The sequence below is a fragment of the Scleropages formosus genome, chromosome 17 (genome assembly GCF_900964775.1).
Source record: "Scleropages formosus chromosome 17, fSclFor1.1, whole genome shotgun sequence".
Lineage (NCBI taxonomy): Eukaryota > Metazoa > Chordata > Actinopteri > Osteoglossiformes > Osteoglossidae > Scleropages > Scleropages formosus.
In genome coordinates, this window is record NC_041822.1 from 6,856,814 (window position 1) to 6,882,127 (window position 25,314).

At 43.3% G+C, this 25,314-nt stretch overlaps 2 protein-coding genes across 6 annotated transcripts; both read left to right on the plus strand.

The window, feature by feature from the left end:
- Positions 1-10,177: 10,177 nt before the first annotated feature.
- Positions 10,178-13,962, plus strand: dmrt3a (doublesex and mab-3 related transcription factor 3a). Of its 4 annotated transcripts, none has more exons than XM_029259610.1 (2): positions 10,178-10,634; positions 12,864-13,962. In XM_029259610.1, the coding sequence occupies exons 1-2, from the start codon at positions 10,178-10,180 to the stop codon at positions 13,787-13,789; spliced, it is 1,383 nt and encodes a 460-aa protein (XP_029115443.1). In that variant the 3' UTR covers positions 13,790-13,962. The 4 variants fall into 4 exon arrangements, with proteins under 4 accessions (XP_029115443.1, XP_029115444.1, XP_029115445.1 ...); XM_029259611.1 differs by having other exon boundaries at positions 10,178-10,577; positions 12,825-13,962; XM_029259612.1 differs by having other exon boundaries at positions 10,178-10,562; positions 12,825-13,962.
- Positions 13,963-21,270: 7,308 nt separating this feature from the next.
- On the plus strand, positions 21,271-24,623 carry dmrt2a (doublesex and mab-3 related transcription factor 2a). 2 transcript variants are annotated; one of them, XM_029259549.1, is made up of 4 exons: positions 21,271-21,461; positions 21,716-22,138; positions 22,620-22,722; positions 23,390-24,623. In XM_029259549.1, the coding sequence occupies exons 2-4, from the start codon at positions 21,785-21,787 to the stop codon at positions 24,448-24,450; spliced, it is 1,518 nt and encodes a 505-aa protein (XP_029115382.1). In that variant the 5' UTR covers positions 21,271-21,461; positions 21,716-21,784; the 3' UTR covers positions 24,451-24,623. The 2 variants fall into 2 exon arrangements, with proteins under 2 accessions (XP_029115382.1, XP_029115383.1); XM_029259550.1 differs by having other exon boundaries at positions 21,317-21,613.
- The last annotated feature ends 691 nt before the right edge of the window (positions 24,624-25,314 follow it).

The window sequence follows — 25,314 nt, forward strand, 5'->3', positions numbered from 1 at the left end:
TGTATGTGGTTTTGAGCTCTCCAGCAATATGAATATGAATAATAAGCTCCATCTCTGGTCGAGCATCAGTCTCCCTTGTAGTATTGACTGTGAGGAGCCGACTTCAGCTTTTAAGGACTCCTGCTGCTGAGCTGAGTTTTCTGCATCATTAAGTCCTGCCACCGCTTCAGTGATTGAGAGACACAGTCATGTCATTTCCCGAGAAAACTTAATCTGCTTGACGGGTGTCTTCAGTTAACTCATGTTCTCTTTTCAAGATATAGAATCCATTTACAGTTATCATCAACTAGCTCGCTTGGTTTGGTTTACTCTTTACAATATTTTCTTCCCCAACATCAAAATAACATTTTCACTCACATTTATCCATACAACCCATTGTTATCCACAAGGACAAATTCTTTAATGCAAAAGTTCCAAAGTCACATTGAAAATCGTCATTTTGAAAGCAATGGTATATGGAAAAAGAGGCAAACATTTGTAAGCGTTGCTTAATGTGTGCGAATGCGTATTCATGCCGTTATGAATTTTAAAAAGCAAGAGAACGGACCAACTGACGATGGATCTATTGCTAAATTCGTGGATCTGCTCGAGTCTTGGCTTTTGTTCCCTGTGCACGAAGCTCAAATTATCAAGCTTTATCTTTGTCTTTATTTGCCAAAAGACAACTTCTCTCACACAAAGAAGATTTAATCGTTTGGAATTCTAGTAAGGTCAGTGAAGTTGCGCAGGGCAGAAGTTCATCAGAGGGAAACACTTTTAAAAATAAAAGGGCAAAGGTTCTGCTCTTATTTCAGTGCAGTTTGGTACTTGATCGAGTCATGGGTTAGGGTTAGGGTAACGTACGCCCGCTTGCTCGGAGAATTGTGTAAGTCTGCACGACGTAGGTACCGGCGACAATGCACAGGTCATCTGCGTAATATACATGCATAAAGGTCATGGATGAGAATATTTTCCAGCCTTGCATTTTGTACCTTTTCTCTGCAGAATTTTGTGACTTTATAGCATCACACTGTAAAACCACCACCACCATCAGTACACCAGTACACCAATACAGGCAGTCCCCGGATTATGGGTTGTACGTATGTCGGATGTTCGTAATCTGGGGACTGCCTGTACACCAATGCACCAAAACACCAGTACACTGTGTATGGTGCACCGCTATGAGACAGCTGGTAGCGTAGTGGTTAGCGCTACTGCTTTTGGATCTGCTGGTTGCGGGTTTGACCCCCCTCCAGCTGTAGTACCCTTGAGCAAAGTACTTACCCTATACATGAAATGTTTCAGTAAAATTATCCAACTCTAATAATGGGTAAAGAATTGTAAGTCATTTTGGTGAAACATGTCAGCTAAATGAATAAATGTACAGCGGTACACCAATACTATGTTGTAAGGCAGAAAAAGTGCTAGAATAAGTTAAAAAGCCAACAGAAAGCCTCACGTCTCTAAACTTGAAATGATACACATGCAGAATATTTATTCTGCAAAGCACTTTTGAAAACAATAAAAACAATAAACAATAAAAATTAAATACATGGTAAATGGGCAACAGCTGTGAAGCAAAAAAATTTGCAACAAATATTGACATAAAAATTACAACAGCAAAGGATGAAATAGATTGAAAGCATTTTAAAATGACAACAATGGAAGCACCAACAGCGAGTTTGGACTGTGCCTGCTCTCTGGTGGGTCTGGGGTTCGAGTCTTGCTTGGGCTGCCTTGCAATGGAGTGGCATCCCGTCCTGGGTGCGTCCCCTCCCCCTCCATCCTTGTGCCCTGTGCTGCTGGGTTAGGCTCTGGCTTGCCACAACCCCACTTGGGACAAGCGTTTCAGTCAATGTGTGTGTGTGTGTGTGTGTGTGTGTGTGTGCGTGAGAAAGCACCAAAGAGTCCGTCCATTATGAATAACCGTTTATTAGACGGGCCAGGATAGAACATCAGTCCATCACAGAGCAATATCATACACTCATTTAGTCACAGATGCACACACTATGGGGAATTTAAAGTCACCGATTCACCTGTCAATCACGCCTTTGGACTGTGGCAAGGAAACGGTGACAATTGAAGAAAGCCTCACAAACACAGATGAAACACTCAAACTCTTCAGAGGCTGAGCCAACACCTGTGAGACACCAGTACCACCTGATGCAATATTTATTTTAACATTTACATGGATATTAATTAATAACTTTTTAAAAATCACCTTACTAGCATATTTCCAGCATGCAACAAATTATACTCCACTATTTGTGGAAGCCTGAATTTATCACTCAATGAAATATATATATAAAGAGGTCAACAGCTGCTTGCCCCAAGCAGGGTTGCAGCAAACCAGAGCCTATCCTGGAAACACAGGGTGAAAGGCTGAAGGGGACACACCCAGGGCAGGACGCCACTCCATTGCAAGGCGCCACAAGCAGGACTCAAACCGCAGACCTGCCACACAGCAGGCACCCACCAAACCCTCTGCGCCACTACACCCCTTTATAAAGAGGTCATAAGAAAGCAAGTATTACCACGGTAAAGCATTATAGACACTTGTTCGACAATGCAAGTCAAAATTCTTCAAAACTTGTCAAATCTATTCACTTAGATGTTGCATGTATTCGTTTAACAGATGCTTTTTTTCCGAAGCAGCGTACAACTCAGGAGTAAATTGCGTGAAATGATGTTCTGAATGTTTAATATGTAATTATGAAATTAGCTGTTGGATATTTTTCATTTCCATTACTTTATCCTGCCATATTTTTGGCTTGTACAAAGCAACATATCGTTTTTATAGACATAATACATAGTGCAGTAACATCTCGTGTGCTTTGTTCGAGCTAAATCAAAACACACTTCTGGTCGTATAAGAATAAGGATCGGTGTGTAAGGGGGAGAGGAAGGAAAATGCTTCTGCGCATCAAATCAAACAACTAACTGCCATCTCCTGCATTCTGCACCGAACGCACTCTTTGCACTACTCATCCATTCCAGTGATTTGCTAGTGCATAAGCTTGAGAGGGGAAGAAGGTGTTATTTCCCTGCGTCACCGAGCTTTCGCACAGTCACCTGAAGGAAACGGCACGAGAGATAATGAAGCGCAGCAAAGCCCTGACAAGGAACGCGTCAGCTTCCCGCATGGCCTGCGGCCCGCTGTGATTTACCCTGGTGCAGATGACTTCCTCGTTCGGCGAACGGTGCACCTCTCCAAGAGCGCTGTACATTTCCGACTTGAAGAACATGGTGCGAATTAACACGGGGATCACTAATCCAGGGGCCGCGTACGCGTCTTATTGCTGTACAAGAGGCTGTGAAGAGATGGCGCACTTAGCTACACAAACATTAGTATTAACGATCGGGACTCGCTTGGAATTGGTGACAAACTGCGGGCCGGCGGGATCCTGAGGCAGAAACCAATCATAAAGTTAATGAGGAGAAAAATGGCTCCTTTCCACTGCTCCTTAATTACCTCCATGGTGGAAGGTGGAGGAGGATGAGGGCTGCTTAAGGGGGGTGGGGGGTATTCAGATCTCGCACAATATTCCTTGGGGGTGATGAAGGTCAGGAGCACAATGAACCTGAGTTCATGTATCTTCCTTCATAACTTTGATAGAAGATGTGAACATAGTAATATTTCTCTTGTATGTCCCAAGAGCAAAGGTTAGGGGAGGCAATGAAGCAGCTCATTGTTCAGCGTCCCCTTTTAAAAAAGAAATACACTGGGATTCCTCATGAAAGGTTGGTTTAACCCTCAGATGATTTTCTTTGTTAACATTCTAATATCAGAATTAATTTTGCATTTTGGTGTGAGAAGTGAATACAATAAATAAATTAATTAATTAAAAATAGACACACATACAAAGGGCGAAGGTTTGCTGGAATTTATATATATTTTCTGAAATGCACAATATTTTCAGATGGAAAACGTCTTCTTTATCTTTCTACCTTTAGTCTTTGGCCCTTCTCTGTTCTTTAGCACACTGTGTAACTGCACGGGGGGGGGGGGGGGCTCTGCATTCCCTCACTGTGGGATTTCATATACAGTATATTGTGACCGCGAGGGCTTTTAATTTTCCAGTTATTTCCATGTTGTGAAATTACCACGCAAAAGACAGCTCCCAGCATCAGTTCCACTTTCACACGGGTGACTAATACACACATCTGCTAAAGTTATAGTCCATCATAATGATTCATGTGAGTTTTACCTGCTGCGATACATTTCTGTAAAGGAAAGGCAATAACAGTAGGCAAAATGCTTTATAGAGCTTATTTCTGAATTACATGTACATGTTGTAATATTACTTTTGTCATTATGTTTTAATGAAGCAGTGACACTGTTTGGATGATTCAAATGTTTATTGTAGCTACTGGGTTTGTGGAAATAAAAGTATTACTCATGCCTGAAATTCACTGTGTCTGTACGGGGAGTACAATATAAAACAAAGAAGAAAATTACTTGTATTTTCTTTGCTTTATGCTTTGAAAACATTCATTTGAGTCTGCCCCATCTGTTGTAATCAATAACTTGACCATCTTGGTTTTTATTAAATGCACTTACTCTTAATTTCATCCACCAGTGGTTTTAGAGAGAATAATGTGGAGTTACCTATATAGGTTTGACATTATAAATCACTTCTTGAGACTGGATCGTACAGGGGTATCGATTGATCCTGATATATCACAGAAATTTACTGTCACTTCTGTTTTCAATTAAAGATACAATCAGTCAGATAATGACTTAATTGGATTTTACAGAAGATTGAGTTTTATTGCCCCGTGCTTTACGAGTTTAGTTAAGGAAGACCATTTTATCACAGTTGTCAGGGCCTGGTGCTGCAGAGCAGCGTCCTTCTGTGGATGCTCCTGGGCTTGTGTACATGTCGGGGGGGAAAGTGTCAGCGGGTTTGTTTTCCCTTCGCTCCTGCCGAGCCATGAATCACGGCCGGCACATAATAGATAAAGCGGGCAGCAGCTCAAAGACACCTCTGAGCTGCTCAAATAAAGGGCTGCGTGTGAACTTTGGATTGTGTCCCAGCGACTCGTGGGCATTTTCATATATCGAGAAGAAACAACCTGACACGGTGATTTGTGTCTCCTCCGACACGAGTACCAACACGAGGAGCGAGCCTCTCTGCACGAAAGCATCCTGCTGCATTCTCTACTCGAAGAGCTCTCGCAGGTGGTTACACTCAATTGGCCAAAGACTATATTTTAAACGCACCTATCCGTTGGGTGCCCCCTGCACGCCACGCTATTTTACTGTTTTGCGAAACGTGGGGGGGTGGAGGTTTGCTACTGCAGACATTTTGGATTGTTTTTCAAGAAACCAAACGTTGTGATTCGGACTAAGGGAAGACCGTGCGATGACAGTGCGACCGAGTTGCTGCGACGAATGGGTGTCGCTCAGCCTTCTCGGTGAAGCCCCATCGAGATACCTGGAGCAGGGTGCTGTACTCGAAATAAAACAAATAGAAATCTAGACATGGATATTAAAAATACTACATGAAGATCACACCATTAGAGAACTTTCTAATGTGGGCATTTATTTTTCTTATATAAATACCTGCAATCAATTATCTACTGTCTTTAAAACTTCTTGAAAAAGTAGCTACAGAAAATGTATTTCCTCTGAAAAATGTACTGTGCAGCCATGATATACTATATATAAATATAACAATTGTATGTAATATATAGAATGTATTACATCAGTTTCAATCAAATAATTGGTTTATGTGAATCCAGTACAAATTTAATCGTATTAATTGTTCCTTTCTGCTTCCTTACGACATGTCTTGCGGATTTTTTTCTTAAGTGAGGCTGCCGCTTTTTGTCTATATTTTTGTGTTTTAAAGTATATGAAGCTGTAAAGGACCTGCAATGAAAAGCTGAGTGGGCGGAAGTAATTTTCCCCTACAATTTTATGGAGCAAAAACAGATGAAGTAAATATGGCAAAGGCCTATAAGGGATGAGTGGAAGGATACCGAGAAGGCAAACTCCGCGGCGCTATCCTTCCAGCGTAGTTAACACAACAATCCGGGGAGGGGAAATTAATGAAGTGCCTCTTATTGAGCCTGTTCACATTGAAATGACATGGGTGGAGCTCTAGAATGAAGTGTCTGTCGAAACGGGACACACTTTGAATGCTTTCGAGGCTGCATTGTGCAAAAGGAATAATGATACATTTCATACGGCAGATGTCCGGCTATCATTTATTGTGGCGACACTTAGGCAGCTTGTCATGGAAGTTAATGAAGGCGACACCCACTGCGGTCCGTGTAAAAGCCGAAGTCGTGCTATTAGAAGAGCAGTTTTGTGATGAGCGCTGAGCTGCTGCGCTGAGCTCATTTTGCAAACATAGCGATTCGGTAACTCTTACTAACTTATTAGCTAACGTGAGAGAAGAATAAGAAAACTGAGCAGAAATGATGGTACGCATTACACGTACAACTGATTCTGTACATGTGTTCTGTAGCTGTTGCGGGAGGCCCATCGTGTGAGAAGCAGGATGTACCGAAACTGCACCCCCAAGGGGTAACTCACACTGGCTGGTACTGAAAAACAAGAAAATAAATAATGTTGGCAGGTTGAGAGATAAGCTGAAGGGGTGTAGGGTACTCGCTATATGATGCACCCAACCTACTTTAGCCTGTCGGAAATGTAGTAGGTGAGCAAGTAGCAAATTGGAAGCAAACGCGAGCCGAACACGCGTTGATCACGCAAAAAGAAAGTCAGCGAGACGTGTCACCATGCATGTAGCATGTGCTTTTGGAACTGTAAAATATGTGCATTGGATGCTCGGGGAGACTCCCGTCGGCCGGCGTTCGTAGACGGAAAGTATTTGGTGTCTGAACGTTTTCTTACTAGGACTCCTGCAGCTCATTGGTCGAGCGGAGAAAGTTTCTTCCACACTAAATACTGCAGCCTTATACTTAAGGTTCTGCATCCAGAATAGCCAGACCCATTAAATCCTTTTATTGGCTCAAAATCACATCTTTCGTAGAATCCACGGAATTTACCTTCAGCATGAGCTTTCCTTTATACAGCCAGTGGATGTATAATAATGCATGGAATATAAAAGTATACGTTACATATACGTACGTACATCAGTATACCACTGTAAAATATTTCTACTTCTGCTTTATTAAGGCCTAGACAATGTACTCATACAGGTGTAACATCCTGGTTTAAAATCTTTACAAACATCCATGCATTCAAGTATTTCATGGGTCCAAGCATTTCTGAAACGTTACATTTATCGATTTAATTTAAAAGACCACAGTGAAATAAATTGTATTCGGTGACACTATTGTTTTGTAGAGCATGGTCATTAGAGACAATATATTTTGAAATAGATAAAAATAAGCACAGATTGATTCAAAAGATGATTGACTATGGGAAATAACTTCCCTTAAATCAGAGAGGAATGAAACATTGACAGCTAATGCCCAGTAAAGTTAGTCTGTCCACCTCATTGTTCATTTATTGGCGCTTTCCTTTCACTGTTGAGGTGTTTATGGACACTGTGCTGTCCTTCAAAATAATGTGAATATAGGACAGCGTGCTGATAAACGTCATTGTGCTGGTGGCTCTCCTACCGGTCATTTATTGCAGCTTTCATATTGCTAAAAAAAAATTAATTCCTTCAGCTCAGTAATGTATAATTCACAAAAATGATTTCATAAACATCAGCTTTGTAATATTCACGGAAGGTTTAAAATTTTATGAAGAAGTACCATACTTTATTTTTGACGGAAGCATGAAGACCAAATCATACAAAGGGAATGTTATAAAGGAATGCAGGCCAAGTATCAATACAATATTTCTCAATAAGGCAAATTACAGAAACAAATGAATTAAATTACATTATATTTCAACAACAAATCGCAATATAAGGCAAATTAATTACATTTCTGTTTATTAAAACATTTTTGTGAATTATACATTACAGTCCCTGAACTAGACATATGTTAAAAAATTGAATACCTATAGTGTATTTGAATTGACAGCATTTCCAAGGACCGAACTGCTGAATGTTATACTAATTTTATTGTTGTTTTAATAAAATGTATTAAATACAGGAATACCACTTTCTGATCTTGAAAGCAATGCAAAATTACACCGTTTTCTTCACTTTAAACTACAATTTACCTATACTTATTTAAAGAATATACATAAATCATAATTAGGCAGATGCTCTGTGTTTGCTAATTCAGCATACATGCTCTGCGTGTTCGCTATTTGCACAGGGTTTCAAAAACAAATACCTCAGTTGGACCAAGAAAGTGGCTAAACATTATATGTATTTTTCTGACAAGGCAGCTGTGCTCTAAATAAAAATTTTTGCTCATGAAATTGCTTTGAGATTAATGTAATTCATAATTTTATTTCTTCACAGTTGTTCAAAGACAGATGATTCAAAATCAGTCTGTAACTGTGCGTCTTTTTTGTTGTAAACTAACATTTCGTTGTAATTTCCTCACTCCACAAACGGTGACACAAAAGTTTTATCCTGCATTTCTGCTTTGTACGTATGAACTTATGCCCCTCCACACTCCCGCAAATGTACTCTCCCCATACAAACTGCAGGCATTATGGTCACCTTGAAATTTCCTCCGCTATTTTCCAATTAAAGGCTTAATAGCCCTGGAAACCGAGTTCATGTGGTGAGGTTTACCATGGTCCCCTGTGCTGAAAGGCCTTCTGCTGGGATCCCATTATGTGCTTGAATAAACCCTTTTAAAAGGCAGAAACAGGGCCGAGGGGGCGTCCGGTGTTGTGTTCCTTTGGCTCTGCGAGGAAAAAGGACATTTTAGCATCCTTAACACTTCCAGAACACGAGAACAGGGCTAGATGGGCCTTTCTTTCACACCCAGTTACCAGATTAAGTGACCTCGTCAAACGAAAAATAAAGCAGTTCCAAGAAGGTTTTATTGAATAGCGCGGGAGCAATATGTTTTGAGGAAGTGTGTTGTTTTTCATGTGGGGATTTCACGTGGGATGCCAACTTATTGTAGGTTAAAGTAAAGCATTGACATGTAGCCATAAGCGAAAAATCATTAGCAAATATTTAACCTTGAAGCTTTGAAGCAGGATACAAAATAAAAATTAAAAAAAAAGGTTTGTATATGTCAAATTTAAATTTGCTGTAATGAATTTCAGCTCCACATGTTGCATTATATTATATTATACAGTACTATATTATGTTATTTTATATTATATTATACTTATTATATTATATTATGTATCTCTGTAAACAATGCCGGCGATATTCATGTGAACTGCAACAGGGGGGCTTGTAAAGTTTCTGCGCAGAAAAGATCATCTGCAGCAATAGTGACTGAGATCCAAGAGCTCCTCGATCTTGTCCACCTGAGCTGGAAATGTTCTCGCCCAAGCGCACGTGTCCAGTTATGAATTCGTCCACACTTAGTCCACATAAACGTGAGATCATCTCGGTCAAATGCTCTGCACAGAATCTTGATCAAAACTGGAGTTTTTCAAACCTTTAGAAAAAATAAAAAATAAAAAAAAATCCCAGAGGTATAAATACAGTCCCCCCCCCCCCCCCCCCCCAGCATTTATAAATTGAGATAAAAGAAGTTGAGAATCAACTTCCAAGCAGGTTAGTGGTGAGACTCGTCACTGGAATGAAACAAATGACTGAAATGCTCCGTCGCTACAGTTTCCCTTAAATCTGTGCCGAGTGTCCGCTGTGTGTGTGTGTGTTTAAAAAATGAATCGGATACATTAGGTATATATATGATTGTGAGGGGGGAATGAAAGACGCGGATCCGCGCAGCCAGCGATGCGCGCTCTCGGACCACCGCGAACCTCCTGCCGCTCGTGCTCCCGCCGCAATATCGTGGACGCGATTTAGTGACTTTTTTGCTGCCGTTGCGTTGGCGCGCGCGCCACACCTCTCGATGCACGTGTGGTGTGTGTGTCTCGAGAGCGGCCGAAAGGTGGATCTTCGCGCCGGAGCCCACCTCCCATCATCCTCATGAGTGTGTGTGGAGCAGCGCGGGGGCTTGATCTCTGACTGCTGCTCAACCTCACGGCGTGTCACGCACGCACACACGCACACACACACACACACACACACACACAGGTAGTCCTCTTCGCTGCACTTACTTAGTTTGCGGGAGCTCCGAAACAAACACCGCTCGACTCGGCTCGACTCGACTCGCGGGAAAGATGAACGGCTACGGATCGCCGTACCTCTACATGGGGGGTCCGGTGTCGCAGCCCAGGGCAGCGCTCCAGCGGACCCCCAAGTGCGCGCGCTGCCGCAACCACGGGGTGCTCTCGTGGCTCAAGGGCCACAAGCGCTACTGCCGCTTCAAGGACTGCACGTGCGAGAAGTGCATCCTCATCATCGAGAGGCAGCGCGTCATGGCGGCCCAGGTGGCCCTGCGCAGGCAGCAGGCCAACGAGAGCCTGGAGAGCCTCATCCCGGAGTCGCTCCGAGCGCTGCCCGCCATCGCGGTGCCCGCAGCCGCCGAGGGGAGCCGCGCCGCGCCGCCGCCGCAGCGCGCGGGAGAAGCGGGCCCGCGGTGGGCGAGCGAAGCGCCGGCGATGGGCCACGCCGGAGCGGGTAAGAAAGAGGAGGGGAGGGACGGAGGGGGGGGGACGGAGGGAGGAGGAGGGGGGGGTCGGGAGGTTGCAGGTGCGAGTCCCGCCGCCCCCGGGTCCCGAACCTGCGCGCTCTCTCGAGCAGCGGGGCTCGGGCTGTGTATCTAGCAGTATAAGTCACCGCGGTGAATAATAAGGTGCGTGGACTGATAACACTGCATAGAGTTCATTGGAAGTCGCTTTGGAGGAAAGTGTCTGTTAGATAAATACATGATCATGTAAATGTAAACGCGAAGCCCTGCTGGACAAAGCTGTGGGTGAAATGAAGGCTTTCATCCAGTGCGAGCTGCGACACAGCGGACACCGGACACGGGTGTAAATGTCCGTCCGTGGCGTGTCCTCGCTGCGCTCTGGCTGTGGTGGATTCGGCTCCGGCGACTGGACGTCACTCTCGCTTCCTCGCTTCTGTAAACTGATCTGAAGTTGCTCATTTTTCTTTTCATCTTTTTATTGCACATTATTATTATGCAGCGTTCGTCTCATTACAACAGCACGTTGCTTATTAGTAATATTACAATGTTCTTTCTACTTTTCTTGTGCACGTGAAGCTACAGAAACATCCCGTATTTGTTTCACCAGCCGCGCTCGTGTGTCATAAACTTTACACTTCAGTTTACATACATTTACTATTTCACAGGCCCGTAATCGGCAACTTATATAACCTGAAATAAATTTGTATTATACAATTTGTAGCATCGGGCAGCTCCTAATGACCGCGATTAAGTCTCGTAGTAAATGTAGAAATTGCGCTTGCTTTTTTAAATAATTTATTTTTTGGCTTTACAGAAGCTTTCTTTATTGTTTCAAATGTTTATTATTATTATTATTATTATTATTATTATTATTGTTTTTGTTATTTTTGACAAAATCTCTAAAATGTAGATTGTTTTATATTTTTCGGATTTTTTTTTGCCAGTGACATCACTCCACTGCGATGCATTCATATACAACAGTGTAATACTGCGTTAAAAGCTTTGTGGTATGTAAATGTAATTCTGACTTTGGGTGCACTTTATTTAAAAAGAAGAACAGTTTTATTTCCGTAGCCGTGTTATTGACGCCGACGTTGCCAGGTGGGATATTTTTCATAATGCAATTTGGTTTAGAAAAATCCCATATTTTACTGCCCACGTGTCTCTTATATGTGTCACATTCTGTATTTTTCGTTTTTTTATTTTTTATTTTTAATAGTAGCTCGTTAAAAAAATCAAAAATAAAATTACATCAAGTCATTACAATTAGAAATGTAATCACTACATAAAATGTAATATGTAAAAAAAAAAAAATCATCATTTTCAGGCATCTGTACACAAAAGTATTTATACATTTGTCCTGGTTTCATTTCCACTACTACAATTTGCAAAAATACTGGGGAGAAAAACGAAATACAGTAATGTTTGCTTTATGCATTTTATATTAGTCATATTCCCAAAGCCCCGAATATTTCATAGAATATTTATCCCGTGTAGCCAAATAGGTGGAAATTGCGATTGTTGATTTAAGACATTATTTTACATTCTTCTTCAGAATTTAAAAGACGTGAAAGCCCAACAATTCTTTTTTAATCCATTTATGTTTAACCTTTTGCCATTTTAACTGTTACTGTTATTTTACCGTGTTTTTGCGTGGTTATTTGCAAGATATTACGGCTCAATAAGACTGAAGATGAAAAGTAGTTACCGAAAAAAGCTATTATTGACTTGCGATCAAAATTTTTCAGTGTGATGAATGAAGTTTACAATTTAAAGATTACAGTAATGAAAGGCAGCGGAGTGAATTGACATCAATGGCAATATTTTTGGAGGAGGTCAACTTGGCTTGAAATGTTAAGATGCAATAGGCAATCTGTTTTTAAAATGTGATTACAACTCATTGATAAGAGATTTTTCACTTCCAGAGAGTCAGCAGTTTCTCTTCACAGCTTTACAGATGGAAAAAAAAAAATAAGATCCAGAAAGTCTGGACAACTTGACAAACTGGACACTTGCGTGTTGCACTTTTTATTTCTGTGAAACGCACTTGTGTGGTCTGGGAAAGCTCTAGAAGTTCGGGTAACAAGGAAACAGTGCCGCTGTCTCCAGTAAGAGTGAACATTTTAATGCTGCGAACACTCAGCTTTAATGGAGTTGGGTTCACGGTGTAACGTGCGCACGCGGAAATGATTATGAGTGCATGTATTGTACCGATCACCTCTCTGGCTTTTTTCCAGACACAAACGATGACCTGCCAGGGGAGCCATCCCGAACAGAAAACGGCGGTGGCAGCAGTGACAAGGAGCAGGACCAAAGCAGCTCTCCGGAGGACTCCAAAACCAACTCGTGTTACAGTCCAGAAGCTCCAGAAGTCCCCCCGGTGCCAGAGGAGGCGCGCTTTGACCCGCAGAAGAGCGGCGCTGATGCCGAGGCCAAGACGGAAAGCCCAAAGTACGATGGCGAGCAGGGCCTCCTCATTGAGGGCCTCTCTGGTTCGGTGTCTTTGCCCTTCAACCTGAAGGCCAACCGCCCTCCGCTAGAGGTGCTGAAGAAAATCTTCCCCAGCCACAAACCTGCTGTTTTGGAGCTCATCCTGAAAGGCTGTGGAGGGGACCTGGTGGGAGCCATCGAGGTGCTGCTCTCCAGCAGACCCCACCTGAACCCCGAGAGGCCCCCCGTGGACGGCTCAGATGCCCTCATATTACCTTCCAATGGACACCTCTTTGAACACACTCTGGGCTCCTACCCTGTATCCTCGTCCAAATGGTCAGTGGGCTCAGCGTTCAGAGTACCTGACTCGTTGAGGTTTTCCTCCGATTCCCCTAGTGTGGTGTCCAGCCCCTTGGCCATGCCCCTACAGCACCCCTTCCCCCAGGCACCACGCTACCCGCTAATGCTCCGCAACTCGCTCACCCGGAGCCAGGCCAACCCGTTTGTGCACAACGATGTGACGCTGTGGAATACCATGACTCTGCAGCAGCAGTACCAGCTCAGGTCCCAGTACGTATCCCCCTTCTCCAGCACTTCCGGCAACATCTTCAGAAGCTCCGGCGTCCTGCCCTCTCGCAGCCCCGAAGACCACAGGATGAGCATCCAAGAAGACGGATGTTCCACGGTTCCCAAACAATCGATTTTTGCAGACGAGGACTATGACGAGAGGTCTGATTCGTCCGACTCGAGAATTCTGAGTTCCTCAAACTAATGGATGTATGTTTAGATGTACCAGATCACCAAGGGAGGCAAAAAATAATACTGTGAATGAATTGTGTGCTATTTAAAATCAAGACTTTTCTTGTATCAGCATAATGCTAAAATCCGCCCTTGAAGGTATCGTATTACATTTTTATTTTGACATGTTAGTTAATAGCCTATTTGCCTGTGACAGTAAGTTCATTTCAGATGAACAATGATAACAACAAAAAATACCATAATAATAGTAAGATAAAAGCATTTTATATATATATATATATATATATATATATACATACAGTATATATACACATAGTGGCTGTGAATCAAATTAAGAAAACGTATTACCAGGTTGCATGAAATTTACTGTGAATATGTCTCAGAAATGTAAATGTTATGTAGCATGTTGAGAGTATAACAAATAAACCCTGGAATTATAATTCCGTTACTTTTGTCCTGTTGCCTTTATGTGGAGAGAAAAATAGGTTGAGTTATACATTTATTGTTTATTTATGCCACAACTTTGTTCAAGGCAACAATGTTAGAAGCGAATACTAAGCTATTTACAGTTATTTGCCCATTAATACCACTGTGTGATTTGTACTGGAGGAATTCTACACAGATTCTAACCCGAGTCCTTCAACTGCAAGGTTCTATACTACCTGCTGCACCACTTCTCACATGAAGCTATGTATTTATTATATGGTCATAAAGACACAAACCCGAAAGGAATCTGATTATTTTTTCATTAACTTTCAAAAATATCCTGCTTTGCGGCGGTAGAACTTAAGAACACTGTAAAGGACAATTAAACCTTCATCATGTGAACAGCATATTATATTGCGTATGTGTGTGTGTGTGTGTGTGTGTGTGTGTGTGTGTGTGTGTACATAATTAAAATAAAAGTTATGCAACTTTGTTTATAGGTAAATGTTTATATGAGTTTGAGTTCTAATCAGAATTAGAGTTGGAAAAGTTAGGAAAAACATGATGATTACAGGAATTATGTATTGACAGAAATATCAAATGAGGTGGATCCTGTTATTTTTCTGAAAAAAAAAAATTGTGTCATCATAACACAGCCATGACTTCAGGTTCTGTCATTTTTGGAAACCGTTTATGTTATTTTACCATTTTTAACAGTGTACCTGCCCCGGTAGCTCTGGAGCCTCCACTCAAAGAAAACAACTGAGAAGGAATTATAAAGTGATACAGCAATATAGAGAATCGCATAGACTTCATATAATTTGCAAAACATACGTAGCGACTCGGAGTCCTACAAAAAACAAACAGCGTACATTTATATACATCAATTAATCTACAAACTGCTCAGTTTTTGCTACCCGCACTCCCGATTTGGACAGTTTTCCCGCTTAAAGAGGCTGTTTGTGTCCTCCGTTACAAATTATTATTGTTATTATAATGGAAATACTGAAAATTGACATTGAGCGAAATCACGCATCACACGTCACACTGACCGAAATACGAACAGAGCACAAGCGAACGGAAGGAGGTCGTAACGCGAAATTAGCGCTCTGGCGCCATCTGCCGGTGCGGCGCGGCACTGAAAAAGCTGCCGTTCCCCGGAAAATACGCGGAACGTTCGCAGTTATTTGCACGCTAAAGCGCCGAATAACTGATGTTTCATTGAGTTTTGGAAATTAATCTTCCGGATAAAAGCAGCAGCTTGTGCGGAGTTCACAGTCGTTTTGTAAGCGGAAGGGTTACGTCCTAGTCCCACTTGTACTGTGGTATCCGGCTTAACTTAATCGATGTACTTTTCCTTTCCTTTCACTCACTGTTACAGTCCAAAAACCCTCTGCAAATCGGCAAATAATCGGAAAAGCTGATTATCTAAGAGTACAAGTCGCCTTAGACAACGATGTCATTTCGGTATCATTCATTGCAAAACAAAAGTGCTGCTTCAAAGTACGCAAACCCTAACAGGGAAGGTCATAAATTCTTGTATAAAATATTAAAATAAACGTATGCAATGTAAATGTTAAATTTTAAAATAAACTTATAAAATTAACAAATGATTATGATTATGATTTACACACCCGATTCTACTCACCCAATTGGTTTAACCAAAGCGACTTGGTCTTAACTTATTTTTGCACCTGCACAACTACTACAACTACTATTACTAATATGTACTATTAGGCTGTTTCGTTACTAAAGCGTTACACCATGACAGCGGGCTACCATTCTTTAACGGACTCCTGAGTTTTTAATTGTTTTTATTATTACCATAGCCATGTCGTAAAATTCTTGCTACGCACACACAAAATTATATCTTTTGCTTAAAACATTGTTACCCAAATCCAATATGCATGCGTTGTTTTGCAAAACGCTCTTTATACTTCTGACCATGTCCTGCCATAAAACATTTTACTTTTAGAAAAAAAAACAAACGATATACTGTCTTTTACAGCACATTGAGTATTTTTATAGCAGCGAGAAGATGCGCTCAAGGTAAAGCTGCATTATACTGTGTATTCACTGTAATTACTAGTGTACATAGACCATGCTCAAGAAATATAGGCAAAATACAGACTGTTACTGGAAGTAAATAGGAATAAATAGGGAAAGTTATCAGATACAGTAATGATTAGATAAAAACGGGCCTGGTTCATGTGATTACGAAGCGTAATGTCTCCAATCATGTTTTTTGTACAATGTGTGGAATTAAAGAGAACTACGCAGCTCTTTATGTTTCCTCTGTTTATCTCCAAAAGTTCAAAAGACCAAATTTGAATCTAAAGCGCCTCCAGCAAGAAAGCAAACGGTTGAATAAGTCATGCTTTTTTAATCACTTATCATGCAAAATCGATCAATCTTAATTATATTTTCCATTATTCCTTCTAGAAAATATTTTTCCGGTACTTGTCGGTTCTCCATACGCAGCTCTTCTTTTGCCCCTGTTAGTGTGGTGTGGTGTGGTGCGGTAAGGGAAAACACGGATGTTTTACACCGTTTCCCAGATGACTTTTGTTGACACTTTGATTTAAAGACGGCTATAATGCGACACCATGTGGCAGCCGATGGAATTGCAGTTAAACCTTTTTCGGACATTTCAGCGCGTTTAGTTTGTGGCAACTCAACGCTTTACAGCATATTACCGAGCAAAACTAAGTGATAGAGCTTTAAAAATTATTTCATTTGTATGCATCTAATGAGGAAAAAATGAATCTGTAATTGCAAGCCATGAAAACATGCAGTTATCATACAATTCCTATGATAGAGTTGATGTTATTTTAAGCATGTTAATGAAAAAATATAGTGATGGTCAGATGAGATGACCACAAGTGCATGGCTCCAATTGTAGGGGAAGGTGAACTATTCAGGTCGTTGAAAATGATTAATTGTCTTTTCATTTGCGTGGGTAAACAAGACACAAGGGGTCCGTGTCCGTGGAATGTAAAGACAAATGACGGGCTAATTGGTTTAACATGAATGGAAAGTGCACGTGTTGCCGACACATCAAAGGGTGCGCGGATGCTAATGAACAGACACGACCCCAATAGCTGCGCTGATCTCTTCCACATTTTCACGGGTCATTTTACTTTTTATTGCGAAGGAAATGCGAGGAAAACACCTCGTAAAGCTGCAGGGCAAATTATGATGACAAGAAGACAAAAAGTTATTTTTTAAAGTTTAATCACATAAAACTATGGATGGAAATAAGTAATATTTTCTAATTATTGCATAAACCTAACCGGTCCCGGATAAGCGGAGGAAGATGGATGGATGGATGGATGCATAAACCTAACCGTAATTATGGAATATGAAAATGAAATCAAAATAAATGAACAATTCTGATTTCTAAATCTTTTATTTGATTCGTAAAATTTAATTGTAAATTCTGCTTTATGACTGAGAACGTTATTTGAGAACATGTGCGTCTACGACTCAAATTGTGCTTTAAAAAAGACCCCCCCCCCCCAAAAAAAAAGAAGAAGAAGACACCCGGTTCTCGCAGGTTTGGCAACATAATCTGTTCCGTGGAAAGATAACAGGGGGATCAAAGCATTCTTCACGCGCAAAGTGCACCCTGGGTAGCGCTCGAGACATATCTGGCCGTAACGTTGCCAATAAATTCAGGCGAGAGAGAGAGCGGCAAAGCTGCACCTGCGCGTCTGACATCTTCACCACATGTGAGCCGGACACACTCTTTGTCGGGCAGGTCCCCCCGACCACGCGCCATAACGAGCACGAGAACACATCCACGGGTGTGTGTGTGCAACTCAAGGTAGCGCACAGGAGACCTTGACCTTAGGCTCTCTGGACGACCTGCTTGTTAAGATGACATTTCCTACTTTTATGAGTGTGTGCAGCACTACGCGCGCGACAGCGGCCGATTCACACGCCGCGCGCTGGAACTGGACAAGGAGACAAATCTACAAATGTGATATTTCTTTCCATCGACAACGTTCATGCGGCGGATAAAGTGGTTTTCATCATAGTTTTTCAAAGATGTAGTCTGCGTTGTACATCATCAGTGTCCGTCCTCGCTACACACACACACACACACACACACACATTCTTTTGGTGACCGTTACTCCACACAGGACACATTTACCCCACAGATGCGTTGCTGAACCGACAAAGTTGTGCGTTTAAGTCGAACCAGAAAGTTAAAAAAAAAAAAAAAGTGTTTTAATAAATGTACCATGTAGCAGTAAAAAGCGGTTATTGTGAATGAGTTAATTAACTAAATAATTAGTCAATGCATCTGCAACATCCCAGATATTATACATGTCACCATATAAATCATCCAAAATTAAAATAAAAAAAACCTCTTTGTTCAATGTGTTGGTGCATTTTTAAAACGAATTAACGACGAAGGGCAGACCTGGAATTTTCGGCGCGTTTGGTCCATAATAATCGATGTTTCCCTCATTTCCCGCGCGAAAAACGGCAAAAACGTCCGGGACACAAGAGCCACGCGTGTTTTCAACGTAACGCGCACAGTTTGTACTTCTATGAACTTGGAAGAAACGAACAACAATTTGGGGATTTATCTTATGGAGACTTTAGCTTCTGGTACATAAACCCCTGTTCTGTACGTCCAGCTGGTCTTAAAGCGCGAGCGAATGGATAGTGGACAGTCAGTGGACAGAGTGGACAGAGTAGAGAGTGGACTTCACTCACTCCTTGTGTAGCTGCTGAGAAACCAGGTTTCAACCTCATGTACTACCGTAGCGCTGCTCACGGCGCACAGCACATACACTGCACATACACAGCAGATACACAGCACTTACGCTGCCATTCATTTCAGCTCAACTAACAATGAATTCTGTTTCTGTAAAGTGTAATACTGCAGTACTGTAAGGTGTAATATTGTGAAGTGTAATACTGTAATATTGTAAGGTGTACTACTGTAAGCACCACAGGTCAATATAGCAGGGAACAGTAAAGTAATGATGGGGAGTATGTACACAGCTAATATGTAAAACTATTTCGTGTCTCGAGACAGTGGGCAATTCCGGGGATGAAATCAATCTGTCTCAAATTTAAAATTTTTTGGAAAATATTTAAAAAAAAAAGTGATCTCACATCTTCCGTTTGAGAGAATATGCTGTAAGACCGTTATACCAGTGCCATGATTGAATTACTCTGTATTTACATTAAGAGCACGTGACGTGTTTATTACCTTGTCCGCAGTTATCCTTAAAATGTGTTCTGTTACATGAACCGCAAAGATACAGTGTAGCACAGCAAAGGCGTCATTGAACGGAGGTGAACAGCTGGCAGAGACTTTTGGTGACTTGTATAGATGTAGAATTTAGTGAAATAAGGGTTTCCTCGCGACAGCAACGCCTCGTGCCACATGATACAGTGTATTACGGTGTTACACAAATCTGCACAGTCACTCCTGCCCTCCTCCACAGTAACGCCTGGGCCTTTGGGCCGCGCACTCAAGGTTTTCATCCTTTTTTTTTTGTCATTCAAGATTATTCCAGCGAGTCCTTCATTTATCGTGGAACACATCTCGGATATAAATATTGTGCGCACGTGCTGTTCTAGAAACAACACCGCTTCTCTTTTGCTGCGTGTGAAGGTCCCCCGTTCAAACGAACCGCAGCCCATCTACTTACCCTCAATTGACACGGTAAGAATACCCTGCTGTACGCGGGGAGATCGTTCGAAAATTTCCCACCTAATGCCTTAGTGACCCTGAAGGGAGCCAGCAGCTAGAAAAGTACATATGATTTTTTTTTTTTTCCCCTGTCGATGCTGTAGGAAATGGCATTGCGAGGAGCGTTGGGACATCATGCTGTTTCACACGTGTCCAGCACCGCTGTCAGTCCGCGGTCACCGGTCACCGTGTCACGTGGTCCCTGCACCGGTGCCACTAGCCGTGTGTGTGTGTGTGTGTGTTTGTCTCTCCAGCGAGGTCACTCGGGACAGCCTGTGTTTTGGACACCACCACGTACATGCTGAGTGCATGTTTTCACACTCCCGTTTGTTGTGTCAACCTGCTAATCGCGTCCAAGCTGTAGTTTCTTGAGACGACGGAATCTTTCTGAGTGAAAAGAGATGTAACAGTAACCATTACATTACTTATACATCTACATTTATTACTCTGTCTGTTATTATTTGGCTTCTTTAAACTTTCGCTGAAAACAAATGCGCTCGATTTGAAAAGCTTGAAGCTTCTAACATCTGGGCGGAACTCTGGGCCCTCGCGCACCTTTGGACCCCCCACAGAAAGAGACAAATGTCAGTTCTTTTTTTGTCTCTTAGAAAGAACATTCATTGCTGTTAACCGTTACTTGTTAACCACCTTTCTTAACGTTTCTTTCGCTACGGTGAAGTGGATCCAATAATACCGGAACTATTAAATTATTGAGAATATACTTTGATAGGTATTTTCCTTCAGCACGTGCGCGTGGGACTGAAATGTTTCTACTCTTCCTGCAGTGACAAATAACCAGTAGAGCACAGAAGCCAAACACCAACATTACATGTACTGTCCTCTATCATTTACAAAAATTCGGGTGTAAAGATGACTTTTAGAGCCTCGCTGATTCACTTCACGGTCCACAACAGTCACAAGTACGAAAATGCGGGGTAACGCAGAGCGCAGCTGCTGAACTGCGAGCAGGAACGTTTCTCGCGGCAAAATATCCATTAAAATCATATGTACGTAACTGCACGAAAACCGAACCAGACGGACTAAGGAAAGGACCTCAATTATAGTTTATATCGTGTACTTATACCGCACTGGAGCGATACATTTTAATGCGAAAGCTCAGCAGAAGCGCGCGCTCAGTTCTGGCCTCCCGCACATTATTAGCGCCGTAATTGTTCACATTGTCCGCTCGTTACGAAAACGTCATTGCCCTCTGATGCGGGAAGGGCGGGAGAAGCGGGAGAGGCGGGCGCGCGCGGCCAGTGCTGAGCCAATGAGGCGGCGGGGAGCCCGAGCCCGGGCCAATGGCTGGTGGAGAGCGGCGCGGTCGGCTTGGCAGAGGAGGCGCCTGAGGGGCAGCGCTCGGGAAAACCTCCGGGGGCCGTGAAGTGACAGCGTCCACTTGTGACACGACACGTGCGGTACGAAACGTGCGCAGCTCTTCCCGCGAAGCCGGCCCAGGAGCGCGCAGATCCCGCTGCGGAACGCGCTCGCTCGGAACCAAGTGAAGTGGGCAGTGCGGAGATCCGCGGCGCGTCGCCTCTCGGTACGTTTGTTTGTGCCCTCGGTGTGCGGGGTATCTGGTGGTGTTGCGTTGTAGGGAAGGAGGAGGGGGGGGCAAGTTCAGTTGCTCGTGCTTCCAGACGCGGGAAGAGGAGCTGTCGCCGGTGCACGAAGATGAGATCCGCGATTATTAAGGTGAAGAGCAGCGGGGTGACTTTGCGCCTCCGCATTCGTAATTGCCGCCCACACTGACTCGAGTCTGTTGTTGACGGGTGATGCTTCACGCCGCCCACGCAGGTCCTTCAGGCTCAGCACGTGCGCGTGGGACACACAGCACGGGACACCTCCTGACCTGACCGCGCAGACATGACGGATCGCGCCGCCGCCGCCGCCGACCCGGACGTGGACGTGGACGTGGACGTGGAGAGTCTGGAGACGGAGAGCGACGAGCAGGCGGAGATGAGCGCCGCCGCGCTCCCCGCCGCGGGGGACGAGGAGGATCATCCGGGCCAGAGCGCGCTGAGCTCCGGCGACCAGAGGAAGCTGAGCAGGACCCCCAAGTGCGCCCGCTGCCGGAACCACGGCGTCGTGTCCTGCCTCAAGGGACACAAGCGCTTCTGCCGCTGGAGGGACTGCCAGTGCGCCAACTGCCTGCTGGTGGTGGAGCGGCAGCGCGTGATGGCGGCGCAGGTGGCCCTCCGCAGACAGCAGGCCACGGAGGTGTGTGCGCTCGGAGCCCTCCGGCCCTCTGCGGCTTCCCGAGCTCCTTCCGGAGCTCCTCGTCGAGCTTCCGAGAACCGGAGCGTTTCTAAGGCCGCACGCTTGCCGGGCAGCAGGTGGCGCAGCGGTTGGGGGCGTTTGGCCCGAAGGTTGCTGGTTTGAATCCCGCTGCTGCGCTGCGAGCCTTGACTCGGGCTTCGGTTCCGCTCTGAACGGACTCGCTTCCCCCGAGGAAAAGTTAATGGATGAAGAAGTTGATTATCTCACAGTCTAGGTCACCTTGGGCGAAGGTGTCAGATCAGTAAAGAGTAGTAATAACAATAGTGAACGTTAAACGCAAGCCTCCACGGTGCCGTACGGACACGTGTTAATCACTTCTTGTACAAAATATTTTGGGGAGCAATAACCATCCTCTTCCACTTTCTCTATATGGGAATCTGTTGCGCTTGCTATATTTTTCTCTTTCTTGTATTTGTTGCAGGATAAAAAAGGCATCTCAGGAAAACAGATTTCAGCAGAAAGGAGAACGATCTTTCAAAGGCATCTGCGGCCTTCGACCATGTTGGCAAAAAGTATTTTAGAGGGTAAGGAACGTACCAGCCGTGCGGTGCGACGTAAAGGCATTTCTTGTAGAGACAGGCTATCTATCTTCTGCTGTGATAATACTGCTTTTATTGTTCTTCCTCTTCTAATTTCTCTTCTTTCTCTTTTTCTTAGCTTTGCTTGGATATCTGTGCATTTCGGTAGGCTATACATTAGCTCTAACACACAATTGTATGAGATGTGTGGTATTGCATTGAACCATATAGATTTGATTAAAGTACTTAAGGCTATATGGAATACACACACACACACACACACACACATATATATATAAAGCCTCCTTTTAAAATTTTGAATATATCTTAAAAAGTTACATGTAGCATCTCCACTCATATTTTGCTTTCATTTTACTGTTCATATAAATGTTAGAAGTCTTTTTAAGACATTGTAAATATGGGCTACACATGTAAGGTATAAACGTAACTAAGAATTAGTGCGTCTTTCATTATCAAACCATTCAGAAATAACATGTTAAACGATCTTTTAAAACGCCTATCTTTGGGGGGGAAAAAAAAAAAAATTGTTGACATTTTGAATGTCAATGCACTTTACTCCTACTTTATACAACATTAATGGTATTAAAAACTTTTTACTCCATATCCTGATGAGAAAATTACAAATGTATAAGAACGGCTTCCTCATTTTTAGGATATCGACCGGTTCACTCAGACTCCTTTTTGAGTGGAAGCCCATCTCTGCCTCCTCCTTTGAGTGACCGCATGAGGAAGAGGAGAGCATTTGCTGACAAGGAGCTGGAGACCATCATGCTGGAGCGAGAGTACAAAGAGAGAGAGATGATGGAGTCCAGTCAGTCAGCTAGTGCTTCGCTCTTCCTCCCTAATACTATGGTACATGCGGCAGAGTACAACGCCTATAAAACGGCCTACTCCGCTGCCCAGGTGGAACCACTGTCCAAAGACCTCTGCAGTTACCTGCCTAACTGTCTGGATCTGTCAATGCAGTACTCCGGCACTGGGAATGTTGAACTCATCTCCTCCAACGTAAGTGTGGCAACCACCTATCGGCAGTACCCCCTCTCCCACCGCTTCATGATGTGGCCCCGGGCGGGTAACCTCGGCGATGCCTTGCTCTACCAGCAGTGCCTCCCCAGTGCCACAGCAGTTCAGAACGTGAAGCCAGGCTCCATGTGGGATGCCAAAATGTCAGCGGGCCCAGAGAGCCACTCGGCGAACCAGGAAGTCGCGCCTGCAAAGCTGGAGGCCTTGTGCGCGGCTCCGGAGCTATGCGGCGTGCCGCAACCTCAGGCTGAGAGTCAGGGGCCGCTCTCCCAGAGCCACAAGGAGCGCTCGGCCTTCTCTGCGCCCAAGAGAAGCTTCGGACAAGCCTTTCCCAACATGCCGCCCCCTGGGAGCCAGGAGCACGTCCTCGGCACGCTGAGCAAGGACAACGCGAAGCGTGCCATCATCATGAAGCTCAGTTCCTTCCACTCCCTCATTCAGCAGACTCTGGGTGAGAAATCGGGCCCCGAGCTGAAGGGGCAGCACTGCAAGGAGCTCCTCGAAGAGGCTGCGAAAACCTGCAAAGGTGACGCTGCCCGACAACTCCAGAACCTCAAAAGTGTGGAACGGTGTCCGAAAGATTTCATGTCCAAGCAAACGGGAACGAGGGGCTCTAGTGAGTCGTTGTCTTTTTCTGTGGAATCCATCCTGAAGAGACCTTCCCCTTCAGTGAACCGCGCATCTCAGTAAGGCCACATCTGTCACCTCCCCGACTGCACTCGGACACAGCTTAAGAAATCAGTCTTTTCGCCCCCTTACTCCTCAGCATGTAATACTTTTAAAGATTCGCTTTTGCTACCGTCTTCTAGTCGACAGACTCTTTTGCCATCTGCAGTGTAAAAATGACCTGTAAATACATAGTGTGTCATCCCTTTATACCAAAGAAAATATTTAAATGTATTCTTGTAAATTGTCCTGATTTTTGTCTTTTTTAGCATTATGAGTCAGTTGCATTGTGTCAATAAACAATTTTAGAAAGTAACTAAAAAGTTTATTTTTCTGTTGTATTATGCCATTTTTCATCTTATTTTTTGTTTTATACAAGTCATTAAACAGCGGAGGTACAGCTACCTGCACTGTATTAAAATAAACAAAATCCTACAAATTTTAGGTTTAGACAATGAGACAAGTTTAACAAATAACAATGGTCCAATAGCCATGATTAAATAATAAAATTTAACTTTTTTTATTAAGTGGGGCGCATGGTGTGCAGTTGAACAAAGGTGAGAACATCAAATTTTGCTTTTGTACATTCAACAAGTTGAATTGCTCAAGATCTGAGTATGTCAACAAAATCACTCTTTTGGCAGGCAAACAAAGTCGTTAAATGAGGATTTGTCAAACACTGACAGAATCTTTCATCACATAGCTCTCGAAAACTTTACTGGTGAGTTGATGCAGAGTCATGATGCCTTAAAAAATCAATTCCACCGAAGGAGGAACTGACAGCTGTGGAAAAATTTTATCGCGCAAATGTCTTATTCTAAGAAGCATGCAGGACATGTATGGCTTTAGAGTTTTTCATCCATGTACTACTGTTCTGGATGAAGTAAT